Source organism: Oncorhynchus gorbuscha, linkage group LG01 (assembly GCF_021184085.1).
Source record: "Oncorhynchus gorbuscha isolate QuinsamMale2020 ecotype Even-year linkage group LG01, OgorEven_v1.0, whole genome shotgun sequence".
NCBI classification, from domain to species: Eukaryota; Metazoa; Chordata; class Actinopteri; order Salmoniformes; family Salmonidae; genus Oncorhynchus; species Oncorhynchus gorbuscha.
The window spans coordinates 106,442,520-106,461,976 of record NC_060173.1 but is presented as its reverse complement, the minus strand read 5'-3'; the positions used below and the strand labels follow the sequence as shown (position 1 = coordinate 106,461,976).

Here is a 19,457-nt window from a genome sequence, read left to right as displayed (position 1 = left end):
GCGCATTCGCGAAAAAAGCACTGTCGTTGCACCAATGTGTACCTAACCATAAACATCAACACCTTTCTTAAAATCAATACACAAGTATATATTTTTAAACCTGCATATTTAGTTAATATTGCCTGCTAACATGAATTTATTTTAACTAGGGAAATTGTGTCACTTCTCTTGCAATCTCTGCAACAGAGTCGGGTTAAATGCAGCAGTTTGGGCCGCCTGGCTCGTTGCGAACTGTGAAGACTATTTCTTCCTAACAATCACAGCCAACTTCGCCAAACGGGGATTTTAACAAAATCGCACTTGCGAAAAAAGCACAATCGTTGCACGAATGTACCTAACCAAAAACATCAATGCCTTTAAATATGCAATTATTTTTTTAAAAGTTTAAATTAATTCATGTTAGCAGGCAATATTTAACTAGGGAAATTGTGTCACATTTCTTGTGTTCATTGCACGCAGAGTTAGGGTATATGCTACAGTTTGGGCCGCCTGGCTCGTTAGAATTTTACCTAATTATGACATAACATTGAAGGTTGTGCAATGTAACAGCAATATTTAGACTGATGGATGCCACCCGTTAGATAAAATATAGAACGGTTCCGTATTTCACTGAAAGAATAAACGTTTTGTTTTCAAAATCATAGGTCATTTATATGGTCAAATCCGGAAACTAAGGCTCCTATTTCTGTGTGTTATTATATTACATTTAAGTCTATGATTTGATAGAGCAGTCTGACTGAGCGGTGGTAGACAGCAGCTGGCTCGTAAGCATTCATTCAAACAGCACTTTCCTGCGTTTGCCAGAAGCTCTTCGCAATGCTGTTTATGACTTCAAGCCTATCAACTCCCGAGATTAGGCTGGCAATAATAAAGAACCTATTAGAACATAAAATAGTCAAAGGTATATGAAATACAAATGGTATAGAGAGAAATAGTCCTATAATAACTACAACCTGAAACTTCTTACCTGGGAATATTGAAGAATCGTGTTAAAAGGAACCACCAGCTTTCATGTTCTCATGTTCTGACCAAGGAACTTAAACGTTAGCTGTTTTACATGGCACATATTGCACTTTTACTTTCTTCTCCAAAACTTTGTTTTTGCATTATTTAAACCAAATTGAACATGTTTCATTATTTATTTGAGACTAAATTGATTTTAATTGATGTATTATATTAAGTTAAAATAAAAGTGTTCATTGTTCATTCAGTATTGTTGTAATTGTCATTATTACAAATATATAAAAATCAACAAATTTAATCGGTATCGGCCTTCTTTGGTCCTCCAATAATCGGTATCGGCGTTGAAAAATCATAAATGGGCCGACCTTTAGTATCTATCTCCCTCTCAGAGGAGGGGGGAAGAGGGTGAATGGTGCTTCAAAAGGTACATTACTAGTATAAGAGTGGGGGTTTTTGGGACTAGAGAGATTCAATCAGATGGGCACTGATGCCAGAGAGATTAGACTTACCTTTAACGTTCTGGTAGGGGCCCAGCCCGTGCCGTCGATAGAGTGCTCCCGCAACAAACTGGGGAAACAGAAACAAGTAGAAATCAAATCTCCGGTGAGGGAAAAAAAAAATCAACATTTAAATAGTCTAGTACTACTGCCAGACCTTTTCTTCCATGACACCCTCACTTGTGATAGGTTGCTCTATAAATGATTGGAAATCCCAAAAGAAAGTGAGCCAGCCAAACATCTAGGGGTGTTTTTCAATATGCATACTACCGTGGTCCAAGCACGCAAATTGGAGCACGGGAGGGTCAGAGCGTGAGTCCAAATCAAAGTACGTGAAATGGAGCACAGAGGGCGATTCTCAGATGCGTACTCAGTTTGTACATATTTCAAAGAAACGGAAAGTACGCCAAGAAATATGACCTGGCCACATAACAAAACGTTGCAAAATGTATTGAACACAATGGCAGCTATTATTTGAGCTGAAGTGAATTAAATGAAGTGTCAATGAGTGTGTGGCGATGTGAGAAGTGAATTACCTCAAACAGATCTCCCCCGTCTCAGCAATGTTGGGGTGCCATATTCTGGTCTGGCATTTCACTTTGGGAGGCTGGAGAAACATGGGAAAAGCACCCGTTAGCATAGAATTATGTCATCCACCAGTCTGCTCTCTCTTGAGGCTGAGGAAGAGTTGAGGACCAATTGTATCGCAAGGTTTGACTAGAATTGAACACAAACACTAACCGATAGTTTATTAGGTACACCACACTGCTCAGGAAAATGGATCGCTCCTACAAACAGTGAGTCACGTGGTCGTGGCTTGCTATATAAAGCAGGCAGACAGGCATTGAGTTACTGTTTGATTGAACGTTAGAGTGGGCAAAACGAGTGACCTACGTGACTTTAAGCGTGGTATGATCGTGGGTGCCAGGCGCGTCGGTTCCAGTATCTCAGAAACAGCCGACCTCCTAGGCTTTTCACGCACGACAGGGCCAAGAATGGTGCGACAAACAAAAAACATGCAGTCAGTGGCAGTCCTCAGGGTGAAAACAGCTCGTTCATGAGAGAGGTTGAAGAAGAATGGCAGTAATCATGCAAGCTTACAGTCGGCCCAAAAACAGAAATAACGGCTCAGTACAACAGTGGTGTGCAGAACGGCATCTCGGAACGCACAACTTGTCGATCCTCGTCACCCAATAGAGAATCTTTGGTCCAATCTGCAGAAACTGCATGATGCCATCGTGTCAGCATGGCAACGTTACTGACACCTTGTAGAATGCCCCAAATAATTCCAGTTGTTCTGGAGGCGAAGGGGGGTCCGACCGGTACTAGATGGGTGTACCTTAATAAACTGGAGAGTGTGTGTAGGTTCTCCTGAGGCAAACTATCCTCCACAAAGAAAACACAGCAAAGCTGAGGAGAGTAGTACTGAAACTCTTAAAAAAAGAACCCCTATATATTTTCTCCCCCAGACAAACAAAAAACAAACAAGAAAAACACACCCCAAAAAGTAGTCTTCTGAATCTTTAACTTTGTTTATTTATATATATCATATGTCAGCCTTAGACCTGATTAGTGTTCCTCAGAACTGTGAGATGAGAACGGCAAGGTGGTAGATAAACAAAGCTGTATAATAAACAGTACAGCGAGAGAACTAGACGTGTCAGTCTACCATTGTTGATCAAAGAGGCCTTGTAGCAACTGATCATGTAAAAGCTGCTAATAATGTTCACTTTTGCATTTATAATGTAATAAAATGCTGATAATGTGATAAATTGCCAATAATGTAATACATATGCTAAACACTTAGCACAATAACATTTTTGCGCATAATGTAATTATTTACTTTTAAAATACAGAAATACATCCAATAATACTGCAAAATGCATCATTTGGCTGTATTTCTGTATTTTGAAAGTTATATATCTTGAAAACTTGATTGCTGACATACAAAACAATGGACTGATGAAAAGAACACCAAAAGGTAGAATTTCCTTGAATGGTTCACATTGGACTTTTACAAAAACACCACTCTCTCCTCCCGTCCATTTCCCAAATGAAGCCCTTTTTTTTTTTTTTGAAACATACACTATCGGAAAACATTACATGAAAGAGGCATTTCAAAAGACATTTCGGCCTAGCAGTACCTACTGGCATGGAATGAAAAACGTGCTGAATCCCAACTCAAGACTAGAGTGCTCTGCATGAAACTTCTGCTCTCTCTTAATATTCTTTATGCTGGGCTGTCAAGCTTTAAGGAGATCTTTTTCTCTAAAGCACACAGTTAAAAATATTCACTAACTAAGGTGAACTGGAGAGAGAAAAAGGAGTGGATTTTTAACTCAGTGACTAGAGTCACTGACTCAAAACCAGAAGACGGTAGAAAACATTTCAAACGTTGCTTGTTAGGGGGAGGTTGTTTCAGAAACGTTGGAATGGTTTAGTCGGCTTCCTCGCTGGCTGGTCCAGATTCGTTGTTCTTCTTCTCTTCTATAGTCCCAAAATGGATTTGAGATAACCTTATATTTTGTAGTCTGTAACTATGCTCTTTCATTCCCCAGTATTGAGTGCTAATGAGGCCAGTCCTGGCTAAGAACGTCTATAAATTATAGATTTATACAGTAGAGTATACCGTTCTTTCCATTGCCACGTATACTGTCATCTTATACCATTATCAAATGCTTCAGTTTACTTACTACCTTACCACTTGCTTAGAAGAAAATAAAAAACATACTTTACTATTCAAGGCTGGGATCAAGACATTACGCAATTTAGAAAAACTCTAAAATAATCTCATATTGTTTTAACCTTTTTGTACAATATTGCGGTCGAGTTTTCTATAATCAAATAAAATGTTATTCATCACATGCTTGGTGAACAAGAGGTGTGGACTAACAGTGAAATGCTTACTGACTGACCCTTCCCAACAACACACAGAGAGAAAGACAATAGATCAATAACAGTAAATCACGTAACAATAAAATCTATAATAAAACACACACAGAGTAAGGATAACTTGGCTATATATAAGGGGTACCAGTACTGAGAATGTGCAGGAGTACGAGGTAATTGAGGTAGTTATGTACATATTACTAGGAATAAAGTGACAAACAGCAGCAGCATGTGATCAAAATAATGCAAAAAGGGCCCATGCAGATAGTTAACCGAGAAGCTACCGGACTAACTATTTAGCAGTCTTATGACCTGGGGGTAGAAGCTGTTCAGGGTCCTGTTGGTTCCAGACTTCAGTATCACTTGCCGTGCGGTAGCAAAGAGAACAATCTATGACTTGGGTGGATGGAGCCTTTGACAATATTTAGGGCCTTCCTCTGACAACGACCTGTATAGAGGTCCTGGCTGGCAGGAAGCTTGGCACCAGTGATGTACTGGGCTGTACACACTTCCCCCTGTAGCGCTTTGCTTCGCTTTCAGATGTCAAGCATTTGCCATACCCGTGATGCAGCCGGTCAAGATGCTCTCAATGGTGCAGCTGGAGATCTGAGGGCCCGTGCAGCCTCCTGAGGGGGAAGAGGCGTTGTTGTGCCCTCTTCACGACTGTGTTGGTGTGTTTGATGTATAACGATATAATGGTTAAATGTTCTAATAAATGTAATGTGTTGGGTATTTAGGGCCTAGGCAAAAAATAAAAGCTGTCAGGTTCTTTATGGGTCTCTTTCAGGCAGTTTACTAGCTCTCATAAAAGCCTGATAAATCCATACAGGCAGGTGGTAAACACAGCCTTTACTGCCTGTCTAATTAACCTCCATTAAGATAAAGCACAGAGCATAAGGTTTTGATATGAAGCAGGTTGTAAATTCTAATGAAGCCAAAAGAGAGTGTGTGTGTGTGTGTGTGTGTGTGTGTGTGTGTGTGTGTGTGTGTGTGTGTGTGTGTGTGTGTGTGTGTGTGTGTGTGTGTGTGTGTGTGTGTGTGTGTGTGTGTGTGTGTGTGTGTGTGTGTGTGTGTGTGTGTGTATACTTGGGAGTGTGTGTGTGTTTGTGTTTGTGTGTGTAGTAAGACCACCAGTGTGAGGTGGGATGAAACTGCATCCAGGATGGATGGGTGGCAGATAAAGGAGAATGGAGGGATGGAGAAAAGGAAAGGCTGAGACTCTGTGTGTGGCTGTAACTCACCCTGCTAACTCCACCTAAACCTCCACGCTAGCCTGTTCAGGGAGAGGACTTTAACTCACTTTCTCCTGACAGGGCCGTGGACAGCAGGCAAACTGGGACAGCGTAAATTACCCATGCTGCTGCTGTTCACGGGGTGCTTATCGCCACAAAACTACTGGTGTGCGTCCAAAATGGAGCCCTATTCCGTAAAGTGCACTACTTTTGACAAGAGCTTTAGACATTGTATGTTTTGGCCACGAGGACATTCAAATGGAAGGGAGGATCTGATATGTTTCATAGATCATAGAACTCTATCAGAGTGACCATCGGGTTCCTGGCCACCTCCCTGATGAAAACACTACTTCCCGATTACTCAGTTGAGCTCGGCGGCCAGCTCTAGGAAGACTCTTGGTGGTTCCAAACTTCTTCCATTTTCAGAATGATGGAGGCCACTGTGTTCTTGGGGACATTCAATGCTGCAGAAATGTATTGGTACCCCTCCCCAGATCTGTGCCTCGACACAATCCTTTCTCGGAGCTCTACAGACAATTCCTTAGACCTCATGGTTTGGTTATTGCTCTGACCTGCACTGTCAACTGTGGGACCTTTTATATAGACAGGTGTGTGCCTTTCCAAATCATGTCCAATCAATTGAATTGACCAAAGGTGGCCTCCAATCAAGTTGTAGAAACATCGGAAAGATAGGTTGCAGGTGTAAATGAGAACTTGTTCTCAACTAGCGTACCTGGTTAAATAAAGGTGAAATAAAATGAATGAATGGAAACAGGATGCACCTGAGCTCAATTTCGAGTATCATAGCAACGGGGTCTGAATATTTACGTAAATAAGGTATTTCAGTTGATTTATTTTTTGCATTTGCCAACATTTCTAAAAACCAGTTTTTGCTTTGTCATTATGGGGTTTTATGTGTAGATTGATGTGGAATAAGGCTGTAATGTTATAAAAAGTGTAAAAAGTCAAGGTGTCGGAATACTTTCCCAATGCACTGTATTACTGTAGGTCCAAGATGGTGGACTCCAATCAAGTTGTAGAAACATCTCAAGGATGATCAAAGGAAACAGAATGCAACCAAGTTCAATTGAGTCACTTAGCAATAAGTTACTTCAGTTTTTTACTTTTTATTAATTTGCAAATATTTCTAAAAAACATGTTTTCGCTTTGTCATTATGGGGTATTGTGTGCAGATTTGAGGAAATAAATGTATTTAATCCATTTTTGAATATGGCTGTATAACCCTAGCAAAAAGTCATGGGGTCTGAATACTTTCTGAATGGACGGTATATTAGCCAATCTATATATCACTGTATAACACGGCGACCAGACCACACGCCAACACACTGACCAGACTGCACGCCAACACGCTGACCAGACCGCACGCCAACACGCTGACCAGACCGCACGCCAACGCGCTGAACAGACCGCACGCCAACACGCTGAACAGACCGCACGCCAACACGCTGAACAGACCGCACGCCAACACGCTGAACAGACCGCACGCCAACACGCTGAACAGACCGCACGCTAACAGAATTAGACATGGAAATGTATACCACTTAAGGACCAGTCCTCTTCTGCATCCCTCATCGCCTGTTATCAGTAGCACCTCTATCTGACCCCCACACACTAATGAGACATGCCAGGACCACTTACCACCATGTTGTAGGCTTCAGGGACGTCTATTTCAAAATGGAACGTTCCACTCTGGTAGTAGCCTTCATCTGCAGATGAAGAGAGAGAAAGATACAGTGAGCAGCAGTGAAGTTTAGCTGGTGGGATCGTCAGCGGTTTCCCGGGGGGGCTGTGTTGTTAGTCTGCAGGAAGGATTGATGGCGGGGTCAGGCTCCCAGCGACAGGGACAGGGTCAGGGACAGGGACAGGGACAGGGTCAGGCTCCCAGCGACAGGGACAGGGTCAGGCTCCCAGCGACAGGGACAGGGACAGGGTCAGGCTCCCAGCGACAGGGACAGGGTCAGGTTCCCAGCGACAGGGACAGGGTCAGGCTCCCAGCGACAGGGACAGGGACAGGCTCCCAGCGACAGGGACAGGGACAGGGTCAGGGACAGGGTCAGGCTCCCAGCGACAGGGACAGGGTCAGGCTCCCAGCGACAGGGACAGGGACAGGCTCCCAGCGACAGGGACAGGGTCAGGTTCCCAGCGACAGGGACAGGGACAGGGTCAGGCTCCCAGCGACAGGGACAGGGACAGGCTCCCAGCGACAGGGACAGGGTTTCAAGGAGAAAGTGGTGGACACATGAAATATGACACTTTGGATCACCTTGGCTCTCTATGGCCTCTTCCCACCTCTCCATACTGCTGAGGATTGAAAGCAAAAAGCTCAGGCTACAGCCAACTAGCAGGGATACAACAACCTCTCCCCCTAGCGGATTCTCAAATGGCACCCTATAGGGCCCTGGTCAAACATACTGCACTATTAAGGGAATAGGGTCCCATTTGGCATGCAGCCTCTCTCTCCCTGTAGCCTGTAGGGGGAGAGGCTCACACCGGGTCATCTGCATGCTCTCTCCATGTAGCCTGTAGGGGGAGAGGCTCACACCGGGTCACCTGCATGCTCTCTCTCCCTGTAGCCTGTAGGGGGAGAGGCTCACACCGGGTCACCTGCATGCTCTCTCCCTGTAGCCTGTAGGGGGAGAGGCTCACACCGGGTCACCTGCATGCTCTCTCTCCCTGTAGCCTGTAGGGGGAGAGGCTCACACCGGGTCACCTGCATGCTCTCTCCCTGTAGCCTGTAGGGGGAGAGGCTCACACCGGGTCACCTGCATGCTCTCTCCCTGTAGCCTGTAGCAGGAGAGGCTCACACCGGGTCACCTGCATGCTCTCTCCCTGTAGTCTGTAGGGGGAGAGGCTCACACCGGGTCACCTGCATGCTCTCTCCCTGTAGCCTGTAGGGGGAGAGGCTCACACCGGGTCACCTGCATGCTCTCTCCCTGTAGCCTGTAGGGGGAGAGGCTCACACCGGGTCACCTGCATGCTCTCTCCCGGTAGCCTGTAGCGGGAGAGGCTCACACCGGGTCACCTGCATGCTCTCTCCCTGTAGCCTGTAGGGGGAGAGGCTCACACCGGGTCACCTGCATGCTCTCTCCCTGTAGCCTGTAGCGGGAGAGGCTCACACCGGGTCACCTGCATGCTCTCTCCCTGTAGCCTGTAGGGGGAGAGGCTCACACCGGGTCACCTGCATGCTCTCTCCCTGTAGCCTGTAGCGGGAGAGGCTCACACCGGGTCACCTGCATGCTCTCTCCCTGTAGCCTGTAGGGGGAGAGGCTCACACCGGGTCACCTGCATGCTCTTTCCCTGTAGCCTGTAGGGGGAGAGGCTCACACCGGGTCACCTGCATGCTCTCTCTGTCAGTCAATGAAGGTGACCTTTCTGATACTTGTGAAAAATCTTCTCGTCTAATGCACTGGTTGAGCAACCATGGCCCAGTAATGAGCTGCTCTCTAGGAACTGTCTACAGCGGATCTTAATTGGGATGACGGCCAATAAAATCCTGCGTGATTCCAAGCCTTTATGGGTCTGTTATTGAGAGACGTCTATAAAACCAGAGCTGTTCCCTCCCTCTGGGGAAGGATGTCTCTTAACCCTGAACAGACCTGAGCAGAGGGAAACAGACTGGTCTAATTAGCAGCAGCTTGACACCAGACACACACATTATGAATCAGCCTTGGAACCCCTCTGAGAAAACACTGGTTCTGCTCTGATTAGCGCGGAGCAATCAACTAACATTTTTGGATTTTTAAAAATGTGTTATTAAACCAACAAATTGACTAAGGTCAGTTCAATTACCTGAATTCCATTTAGTTTCTTCTTTTTTTGTTGGTAAGCCCAAATGACTTCAGTCACTGAAATCAGCAGATCTGATCCCTTCACTCTCTGAGAGATCTGATCCCTTCACCAAAGAGACCCCTGGTGGCATATGTATGTGTAACAGTATAGCTTCCATCCCTCTCCTCAACCCAACCTGGGCTCGAACCAGGGACCCTCTGCACACATCAACAACTGACACCCACGAAGCATCGTTACCCATCGCACCACAAAAGCTGAGTATCAGAGCAAGTGACGTCACCAATTGAAACGCTATTAGCGCGCACCACCACTAACTAGCTAGCCATTTCACATCGGTTACACTCACCCCCCCTTTTTTGACCTCCTCCTTTTCCACAGCAACCAGTGTTCCGGGTCAACAGCATCAGTGTAACAGTATAGCTTCCGTCCCTCTCGTCGCCCCTACCTGGGCTCGAACCAGGGACCCTCTGCACACATCGACAACAGCCACCCTCAAAGCATCGTTACCCATCGCTCAACAAAAGCCGCGGCCCTTGCAGTGCAAGGGGAACCACTACTTCAAGGTCGCAAAGCGAGTGACGTCACCGATTGAAACGCTATTAGCGCGCCCCACCGCTAGCTGTGCTGCTCTATTCTGGGCTAACTGTAATTTGCTGTAAATTTAAGGGCTAGCTGTGCTGCTCTGTTCTAACTGTAATTTGCTGTAAATTTAAGGGCTAGCTGTGCTGCTCTGTTCTAACTGTAATTTCCTGTAAATTTAAGGGCCAGCTGTGCTGCTCTATTCTGGGCTAACTGTAATTCGCTGTAAATTTAAGGGCCAGCTGTGCTGCTCTATTCTGGGCTAACTGTAATTCGCTGTAAATTTAAGGGCCAGCTGTGCTGCTCTATTCTGGGCTAACTGTAATTCGCTGTAAATTTAAGGGCCAGCTGTGCTGCTCTATTCTGGGCTAACTGTAATTCGCTGTAAATTTAAGGGCCAGCTGTGCTGCTCTATTCTGGGCTAACTGTAATTCGCTGTAAATTTAAGGGCCAGCTGTGCTGCTCTATTCTGGGCTAACTGTAATTCGCTGTAAATTTAAGGGCCAGCTGTGCTGCTCTATTCTGGGCTAACTGTAATTCGCTGTAAATTTAAGGGCCAGCTGTGCTGCTCTATTCTGGGCTAACTGTAATTCGCTGTAAATTTAAGGGCCAGCTGTGCTGCTCTGTTCTGGGCTAACTGGCACTTGACACATAACAGCAGAAGCCTACCAGATGCCTCCGTTGAATACGCCATACAGTCAAAGATTAGAAATGTCCTGAGATTTTTTAATGACACTAAGCATGTTGTGAGAATGAGATGCTCTAAACGTTTCACCAACAATGCAGTGGTCTGATTCCTTGCAGCATATTAACATCTCCAGAGAGAGACCGGCTTGCTTGATCTAAAATAAAACTAACCAACGCTGTTAACCAGCTGAATCATCTTTGTGAACATTGACTGTTGTAACTTTTCCATGTCCAGGTATTCCATAGACCGGACACTGTTGCCCGTGCTCATTCAAACCTATTTCACTGAGATAGAGGGTGGGATGCAGCAGAACCAGAGGGATCTGATGCTCTGAGTGAGCAATCAGCCCCCTAATCCTCCCTGGCCCACTATCAGGACAATAGTCTGTGTAGGCTGTCTACTGAGCCTGTGGAGGTTGAAGGAACTTGCGCTTGTCTCAAGCCTTGCTGAAAGCTGATCTAGTGTAGCACACACACACACACACACACACACACACACACACACACACACACACACACACACACACACACACACACACACACACACACACACACACACACACACACACACACACACACACACACGCCCCCCTAATACCTCTATCTGGCGTAATACCACTTTCTCTCCCCATTCTCCACACAGATCAAGTTTCCTCACACAACTCAGGATTCTTGGAGAGACTGAATTCCACACACCCATTTCACACCACAACAACAACTGCTAGATGTGTACAGATATGACTGGGTACAGCACCACTCTTTAGGTCTACACCAAGCTATACACTCCACTCCAGCACACTGGGCTTCCAGGTGGCGCTGCGGTCTAAGGCACTGTGCTAGAGGTGTCACTACAGTCCCTGGTTCGAAACCAGGCTGTATCACATCCGGCCATGATTGGGAGTCTCATAGGGCGGTGCACAATTGGCCCAGCGTCGTCTGAGTTTGGCCGGGGTAGGCCGTCATTGTAAATAAGAACTTGTTCCTAACTGATTTGCCTAGTTAAATAAAGGTTCAAATCAACAACAAATAAAAACATTGTACCAGTCATCACACAGAGGTTGGAACAAGCCCATCCAATTCCTGGCTTTTGTGCGGGATTCCTGCCTTTCCCTTGCAGATTTAGGCCAATTCCCTCATCGCCAACAGTCGATTTGACACAGCGGGTAAATATTGAATGACAGGCTAACTGTTGCGAGAATGAGGATGGCAAAGCCGCAGGTCAGGCTGGGGGAGAACAACACTATGGTGCTTCCTCTACTCTGTCAGTGACTAATCACGATGTTCCCACCAAAGGACCATTTAGGGCTGGTCTGAGAGACACCGACATGTTCCTCAGAGTACTAGTCAACCAGGACACACCACCATGTTCCTCAGAGTACTAGTCAACCAGGACACACCACCATGTTCCTCAGAGTACTAGTCAACCAGGACACACCACCATGTTCCTCAGAGTACTAGTCAACCAGGACACACCACCATGTTCCTCAGAGTACTAGTCAACCAGGACACACCACCATGTTCCTCAGAGTACTAGTCAACCAGGACACACCACCATGTTCCTCAGAGTACTAGTCAACCAGGACACACCACCATGTTCCTCAGAGTACTAGTCAACCAGGACACACCACCATGTTCCTCAGAGTACTAGTCAACCAGGACACACCACCATGTTCCTCAGAGTACTAGTCAACCAGGACACACCACCATGTTCCTCAGAGTACTAGTCAACCAGGACACACCACCATGTTCCTCAGAGTACTAGTCAACCAGGACACACCACCATGTTCCTCAGAGTACTAGTCAACCAGGACACACCACCATGTTCATCAGAGTACTAGTCAACCATGACACACCACCATGTTCCTCAGAGTACTAGTCAACCAGGACACACCACCATGTTCCTCAGAGTACTAGTCAACCAGGACACACCACCATGTTCCTCAGAGTACTAGTCAACCAGGACACACCACCATGTTCCTCAGAGTACTAGTCAACCAGGACACACCACCATGTTCCTCAGAGTACTAGTCAACCAGGACACACCACCATGTTCCTCAGAGTACTAGTCAACCAGGACACACCACCATGTTCCTCAGAGTACTAGTCAACCATGACACACCACCATGTTCCTCAGAGTACTAGTCAACCAGGACACACCACCATGTTCCTCAGAGTACTAGTCAACCAGGACACACCACCATGTTCCTCAGAGTACTAGTCAACCAGGACACACCACCATGTTCCTCAGAGTACTAGTCAACCATGACACACCACCATGTTCCTCAGAGTACTAGTCAACCAGGACACACCACCATGTTCCTCAGAGTACTAGTCAACCAGGACACACCACCATGTTCCTCAGAGTACTAGTCAACCAGGACACACCACCATGTTCCTCAGAGTACTAGTCAACCAGGACACACCACAGCTGCCAGATGTGTCTCTCTCTGTTAAGTGGAACAACTTCAGAATGTTCTCTGCTATGAAAAGTGTCAATTATTCCAGCTGTCATGACTGGCCTGTGAGGATCAGGTTACAGAGATCTCTCTCACCCCCATAGAGGGGGGAGGTATAGAGGGATTGATAGGGGGGGTTATGACACCTCCATTGTAAATCTTAAGGCAGTAGCGTAATCCTTTTTCCTTTAGTGATTGGGCCTTATGGAAAATCTAGCTCAGAACTGTAACATGCAATAAATGGATTTTGGGACATTATATTTCATCAACCAAAATGGTGGTAACAATCATAGATGGAATATGAAAGTGAAGGTCGAAGTTGTTATTAAAAATATTATGAAGACGTTAAAACGAAAACATTAACTTGAAGAGTTTTCATAATGTGAATTTGATGTTTACATACTTTATGTTGTGTAGAAAATATCCAGATGAAAGAGAATGTTTTGGTGACGATAAGACTGATTTTAGTTGTCTAAATGAGATCATAGCAATTTATAATACCTTGCCTCGTAACTAGCTACGCCCCAGGGAACCCAGAGAGCATGTCAAAGACGGGAACGCCCTTTCTACCCTGGGGTATAAAACATGTGAGTTAAGAATTTACATACCAGACTAAGTTGACTGCGCGCTGTAGCTGAGGTCTACCACTAGTCGTGACCCCGGAACGCAACACGAGGAAGAGGACAAAAGAACCTCTTAAAAATCAATGCTATGACGGAGTACTGTATCTAAGAAGGTGAATTCAAGAAGGACCAACCGGTTATTCTCTTCAAGTCACCGGTTGTCTACACGGCCCTCCTACCCAAGCTGGGAGCGTCGACACGACTGATTAGCCTCCTAAACAGACCACTCTCACAGAACGAGTGTAAGGAGACAGACAACTAAGAAAAAGGCCATCGCGTGGACAATCAGAGACTTATACCCGATAACGAAGGAGACAGGGCGCCGGCCAAAAGAACAGGGCGCCGGCCAAACCTATCCCACTAAGCGGAACTCGGCCCACGAAGAGATACCCAACGGAGACCTTCAACACATAAATACATGCATTATAATTCTGACCCATAAGAGTTGCAGTTCGGGGCGTTAGTTAGGACTAAACTAAGCATAGTTTACAAATGTATCCAAGTGTTGCTTTTCTCGCACTTTCTCTTTAAATCTCCATCTTGTGTAACACGTGTCATATTGTGTTGGTCTGCTAGGGACCATTTGCCATTGTATTAAGTTCTAACCAATAACCTGGACTGCTGCGTCTCTCAGACAAAATAATGTATCAAATATAAATCATGTAGAAGATGTAGCATATGGTAGAAAGAGTATGCGGCCCTTCTCTGTAGCCTACAGGCTGGAGATACAATGTAATGAGACGGACACTTTTTCCGATCAAACAGCCTAACCCGAATGGCACTCAATCAAAAAATATATATAAAAATTAAAATAACACATCCTAAAAACAGGACAGGTCAAAGTAAAATGGACAATATGGAATGGACAATATGGACAATATGGAATGGACAATATGGAAAGGACAATATGGCCAATATGGGATGGACAATATGGAATGGACTATATGGAATGGACAATATGGGATGGACTATATGGAATGGACAATATGGAATGGACAATATGGAATGGACTATATGGAATGGACTATATGGAATGGACTATATGGAATGGACTATATGGAATGGACTATATGGAATGGACTATATGGAATGGACAATATGGAATGGACTATATGGAATGGACTATATGGAATGGACTATATGGAATGGACTATATGGAATGGACAATATTGACAATATGGAATGGACAATATGGAAAGGACAATATGGAATGGCCAATATGGGATGGACAATATGGAATGGACTATATGGAATGGACAATATGGAATGGCCAATATGGGATGGACTATATGGGATGGACTATATGGGATGGACTATATGGAATGGCCAATATGGAATGGCCAATATGGAATGGCCAATATGGAATGGCCAATATGGAATGGACTATATGGAATGGACTATATGGAATGGACTATATGGAATGGACTATATGGAATGGACTATATGGGATGGACAATATGGGATGGACAATATGGAATGGACAATATGGAATGGACTATATGGAATGGACTATATGGAATGGACTATATGGAATGGACTATATGGAATGGACTATATGGAATGGACTATATGGAATGGACTATATGGAATGGACAATATGGGATGGACAATATGGGATGGACAATATGGGATGGACAATATGAAATGGACAATATGGAATGGACAATATGGAATGGACAATATGGAATGGACAATATGGAATGGACAATATGGAATGGACAATATGGAATGGACAATATGGAATGGACAATATGGGATGGACAATATGGAATGGACAATATGGGATGGACAATATGGGATGGACAATATGGGATGGACAATATGGAATGGACTATATGGAATGGACTATATGGAATGGACTATATGGAATGGACTATATGGAATGGACTATATGGAATGGACTATATGGAATGGACTATATGGAATGGACTATATGGAATGGACTATATGGAATGGACTATATGGAATGGACTATATGGAATGGACTATATGGAATGGACTATATGGAATGGACTATATGGAATGGACTATATGGAATGGACTATATGGAATGGACTATATGGGATGGACAATATGGAATGGACAATATGGGATGGACAATATGGAATGGACAATATGGAATGGACAATATGGAATGGACTATATGGAATGGACTATATGGAATGGACTATATGGAATGGACTATATGGAATGGACTATATGGAATGGACTATATGGGATGGACAATATGGAATGGACTATATGGAATGGACTATATGGAATGGACTATATGGAATGGACTATATGGAATGGACTATATGGAATGGACTATATGGAATGGACTATATGGAATGGACTATATGGAATGGACTATATGGAATGGACTATATGGAATGGACTATATGGGATGGACAATATGGGATGGACAATATGGGATGGACAATATGGAATGGACAATATGGAATGGACAATATGGAATGGACAATATGGAATGGACAATATGGGATGGACAATATGGAATGGACAATATGGAATGGACAATATGGAATGGACAATATGGAATGGACAATATGGAATGGACAATATGGAATGGACAATATGGGATGGACAATATGGAATGGACAATATGGAAAGGACAATATGGAATGGACTATATGGAATGGACTATATGGAATGGACTATATGGAATGGACTATATGGAATGGACTATATGGAATGGACTATATGGAATGGACTATATGGAATGGACTATATGGAATGGACTATATGGAATGGACTATATGGAATGGACTATATGGAATGGACTATATGGAATGGACTATATGGAATGGACTATATGGAATGGACTATATGGGATGGACTATATGGGATGGACTATATGGGATGGACTATATGGGATGGACAATATGGGATGGACAATATGGAAAGGACAATAACAACTGTTGTCTAGGAGTTTCATATGGAATAGACAATCACAACTGTTGTCTAGGAGTTTCATATGGAATAGACAATCACAACTGTTGTCTAGGAGTTTCATATGGAATAGACAATCACAACTGTTGTCTAGGAGTTTCATATGGAATAGACAATAACAACTGTTGTCTAGGAGTTTCATATGGAATAGAGAATAACAACCGTTGTCTAGGAGTTTCATATGGAATAGACAATAACAACTGTTGTCTAGGAGTTTCATATGGAATAGACAATAACAACTGTTGTCTAGGAGTTTCATATGGAAAGGACAATAACAACTGTTGTCTAGGAGTTTCATATGGAAAGGACAATAACAACTGTTGTCTAGGAGTTTCATAATGGGAGGGACAATAACTACTGTTGTCTAGGAGTTTCATATGGAATAGACAATAACTACTGTTGTCTAGGAGTTTCATATGGAAAGGACAATAACAACTGTTGTCTAGGAGTTTCATATGGAAAGGACAATAACAACTGTTGTCTAGGAGTTTCATAATGGGAGGGACAATAACTACTGTTGTCTAGGAGTTTCATATGGAATAGACAATAACTACTGTTGTCTAGGAGTTTCATATGGAAAGGACAATAACAACTGTTGTCTAGGAGTTTCATAATGGGAGGGACAATAACTACTGTTGTCTAGGAGTTTCATATGGAATAGACAATAACAACTGTTGTCTAGGAGTTTCATAATGGGAGGGACAATAACTACTGTTGTCTAGGAGTTTCATATGGAATAGACAATAACTACTGTTGTCTAGGAGTTTCATATGGAATAGACAATAACAACTGTTGTCTAGGAGTTTCATATGGAATAGACAATAACAACTGTTGTCTAGGAGTTTCATAATGGGAGGGACAATAACTACTGTTGTCTAGGAGTTTCATATGGAATAGACAATAACTACTGTTGTCTAGGAGTTTCATATGGAAAGGACAATAACAACTGTTGTCTAGGAGTTTCATATGGAATAGACAATAACAACTGTTGTCTAGGAGTTTCATATGGAATAGACAATAACAACTGTTGTCTAGGAGTTTCATATGGAATAGACAATAACAACTGTTGTCTAGGAGTTTCATATGGAATAGACAATAACAACTGTTGTCTAGGAGTTTCATATGGAATAGACAATAACAACTGTTGTCTAGGAGTTTCATATGGAATAGACAATAACAACTGTTGTCTAGGAGTTTCATATGGAATAGACAATAACAACTGTTGTCTAGGAGTTTCATATGGAATAGACAATAACAACTGTTGTCTAGGAGTTACATATGGAATAGACAATAACAACTGTTGTCTAGGAGTTTCATATGGAATAGACAATAACAACTGTTGTCTAGGAGTTTCATATGGAATAGACAATAACAACTGTTGTCTAGGAGTTTCATATGGAATAGACAATCACAACTGTTGTCTAGGAGTTTCATATGGAATAGACAATAACTACTGTTGTCTAGGAGTTTCACCCCATCATCATGATCAGTGGTTTCATGTTACCCGCTGTGTAAACACATTGCAAATAGGCTCACAATAACTCCTGATAAAGTTGGTCTCTCCTAAAGTAATGTGAACAAAATGGTTAATAAGTGATAAGCAGTAATAAGTGGTCACTACCATCATGTGACTTAATTGTTTTATTCTGTGTTACAGCGTTCAACCCACATTATGCATTTAAAATGTTTAAAAAACAACAACAAAAAACCAACCGAAACAACCTCCGAAACAACCAATCACTCAGCACTATTATTGGTTGTTAACCGTAAAAGAGGATGAATTGGTAACGGTGAGCACCAGGCTTATCAATCTTTATCAGTGTTTTCCATTAGGTGTCAGGCCAGGGACAAGACTTTGTTAACTATTCAGGGCAATCACAGTGGAATAAGGCTGTAACGTTACAAAATGTGGGAAAAGTCAAGGGGTCTGAATACTTTCCGAATGAACTGTATTTTGCACACCAGTGTCTCTACCTGCACATGACCATCTGATCATTTATCACTCGTGTTAATCTGATCAATTGTAATTATTCGCCTACCTCCTCATGCCTTTTGCACACAATGTATATAGACTCTTTTTTCTTCTTCTACTGTGCTATTAACTTGTTTATTGTTTACTCCATGTGTAACTTTGTTGTCTGTTCACACTGCTATGCTTTATCTTGGCCAGGTCGCAGTTGTAAATGAGAACTTGTTCTCAACTAGCCTACCTGGTTAAATAAAGGTGAAATAAAAATAAAAAATTAATATACTTCCGGATGAAAAACAGGCTGACACACAACAAGATATTGCATACAGCAACAGCTGTTGAGAGGAAATGACTGATACTTAGTAAAGTCATTTTCTTGTGGACTACTGAATGATCATTCTGGAGGAACTATCTACACAGCCTCAGGTGATATACAATATTGTAGATATGCAATATTGCAATGATAAGTAGTTTAATATTATCATTACAAAGCAGATAGTCAAATTGTGGTTGTGTAGCCTAAATGTGCTTTAAAAATGTTAACTTTTTGTTGTAACTATACAGTAGCGAGTTCATTCAGCATGGAGGTGGCATCTATAGATGAACAGATGTTACTAAAGAGTCAATGCAAATAATGTATCTCCTTAAACATGCCGGTTTACTTGAAAGGACATGTTGTTGCTTTGGACCATGCAGAGAGTTTGTCTTGCAGCTCTTTGGCTTTGTGGTTTCTCATTACAGAAATAGATACTCAGGTCACAATGTGGACAGCAGTAGGTAGTAGAGAAAATCTGGCATGA

At 43.2% G+C, this 19,457-nt stretch overlaps 1 protein-coding gene across 2 annotated transcripts in view; it reads right to left on the bottom strand.

The window, feature by feature from the left end:
• The window catches only part of LOC124048392 (NEDD8-conjugating enzyme UBE2F-like), a 93,708-nt gene that overhangs the window by 54,178 nt on the left and 20,073 nt on the right, over nt 1-19,457 (bottom strand). For both annotated transcript variants that reach the window (XM_046369145.1, XM_046369137.1), the window contains exons 6-8: nt 7,241-7,308; nt 1,997-2,067; nt 1,473-1,530 (exon numbers count right to left, since the gene is read on the bottom strand). In XM_046369145.1, coding sequence (XP_046225101.1) covers nt 1,473-1,530; nt 1,997-2,067; nt 7,241-7,308 — 197 coding nt within the window. The remainder of the gene's footprint in view (nt 1-1,472; nt 1,531-1,996; nt 2,068-7,240; nt 7,309-19,457) is intronic.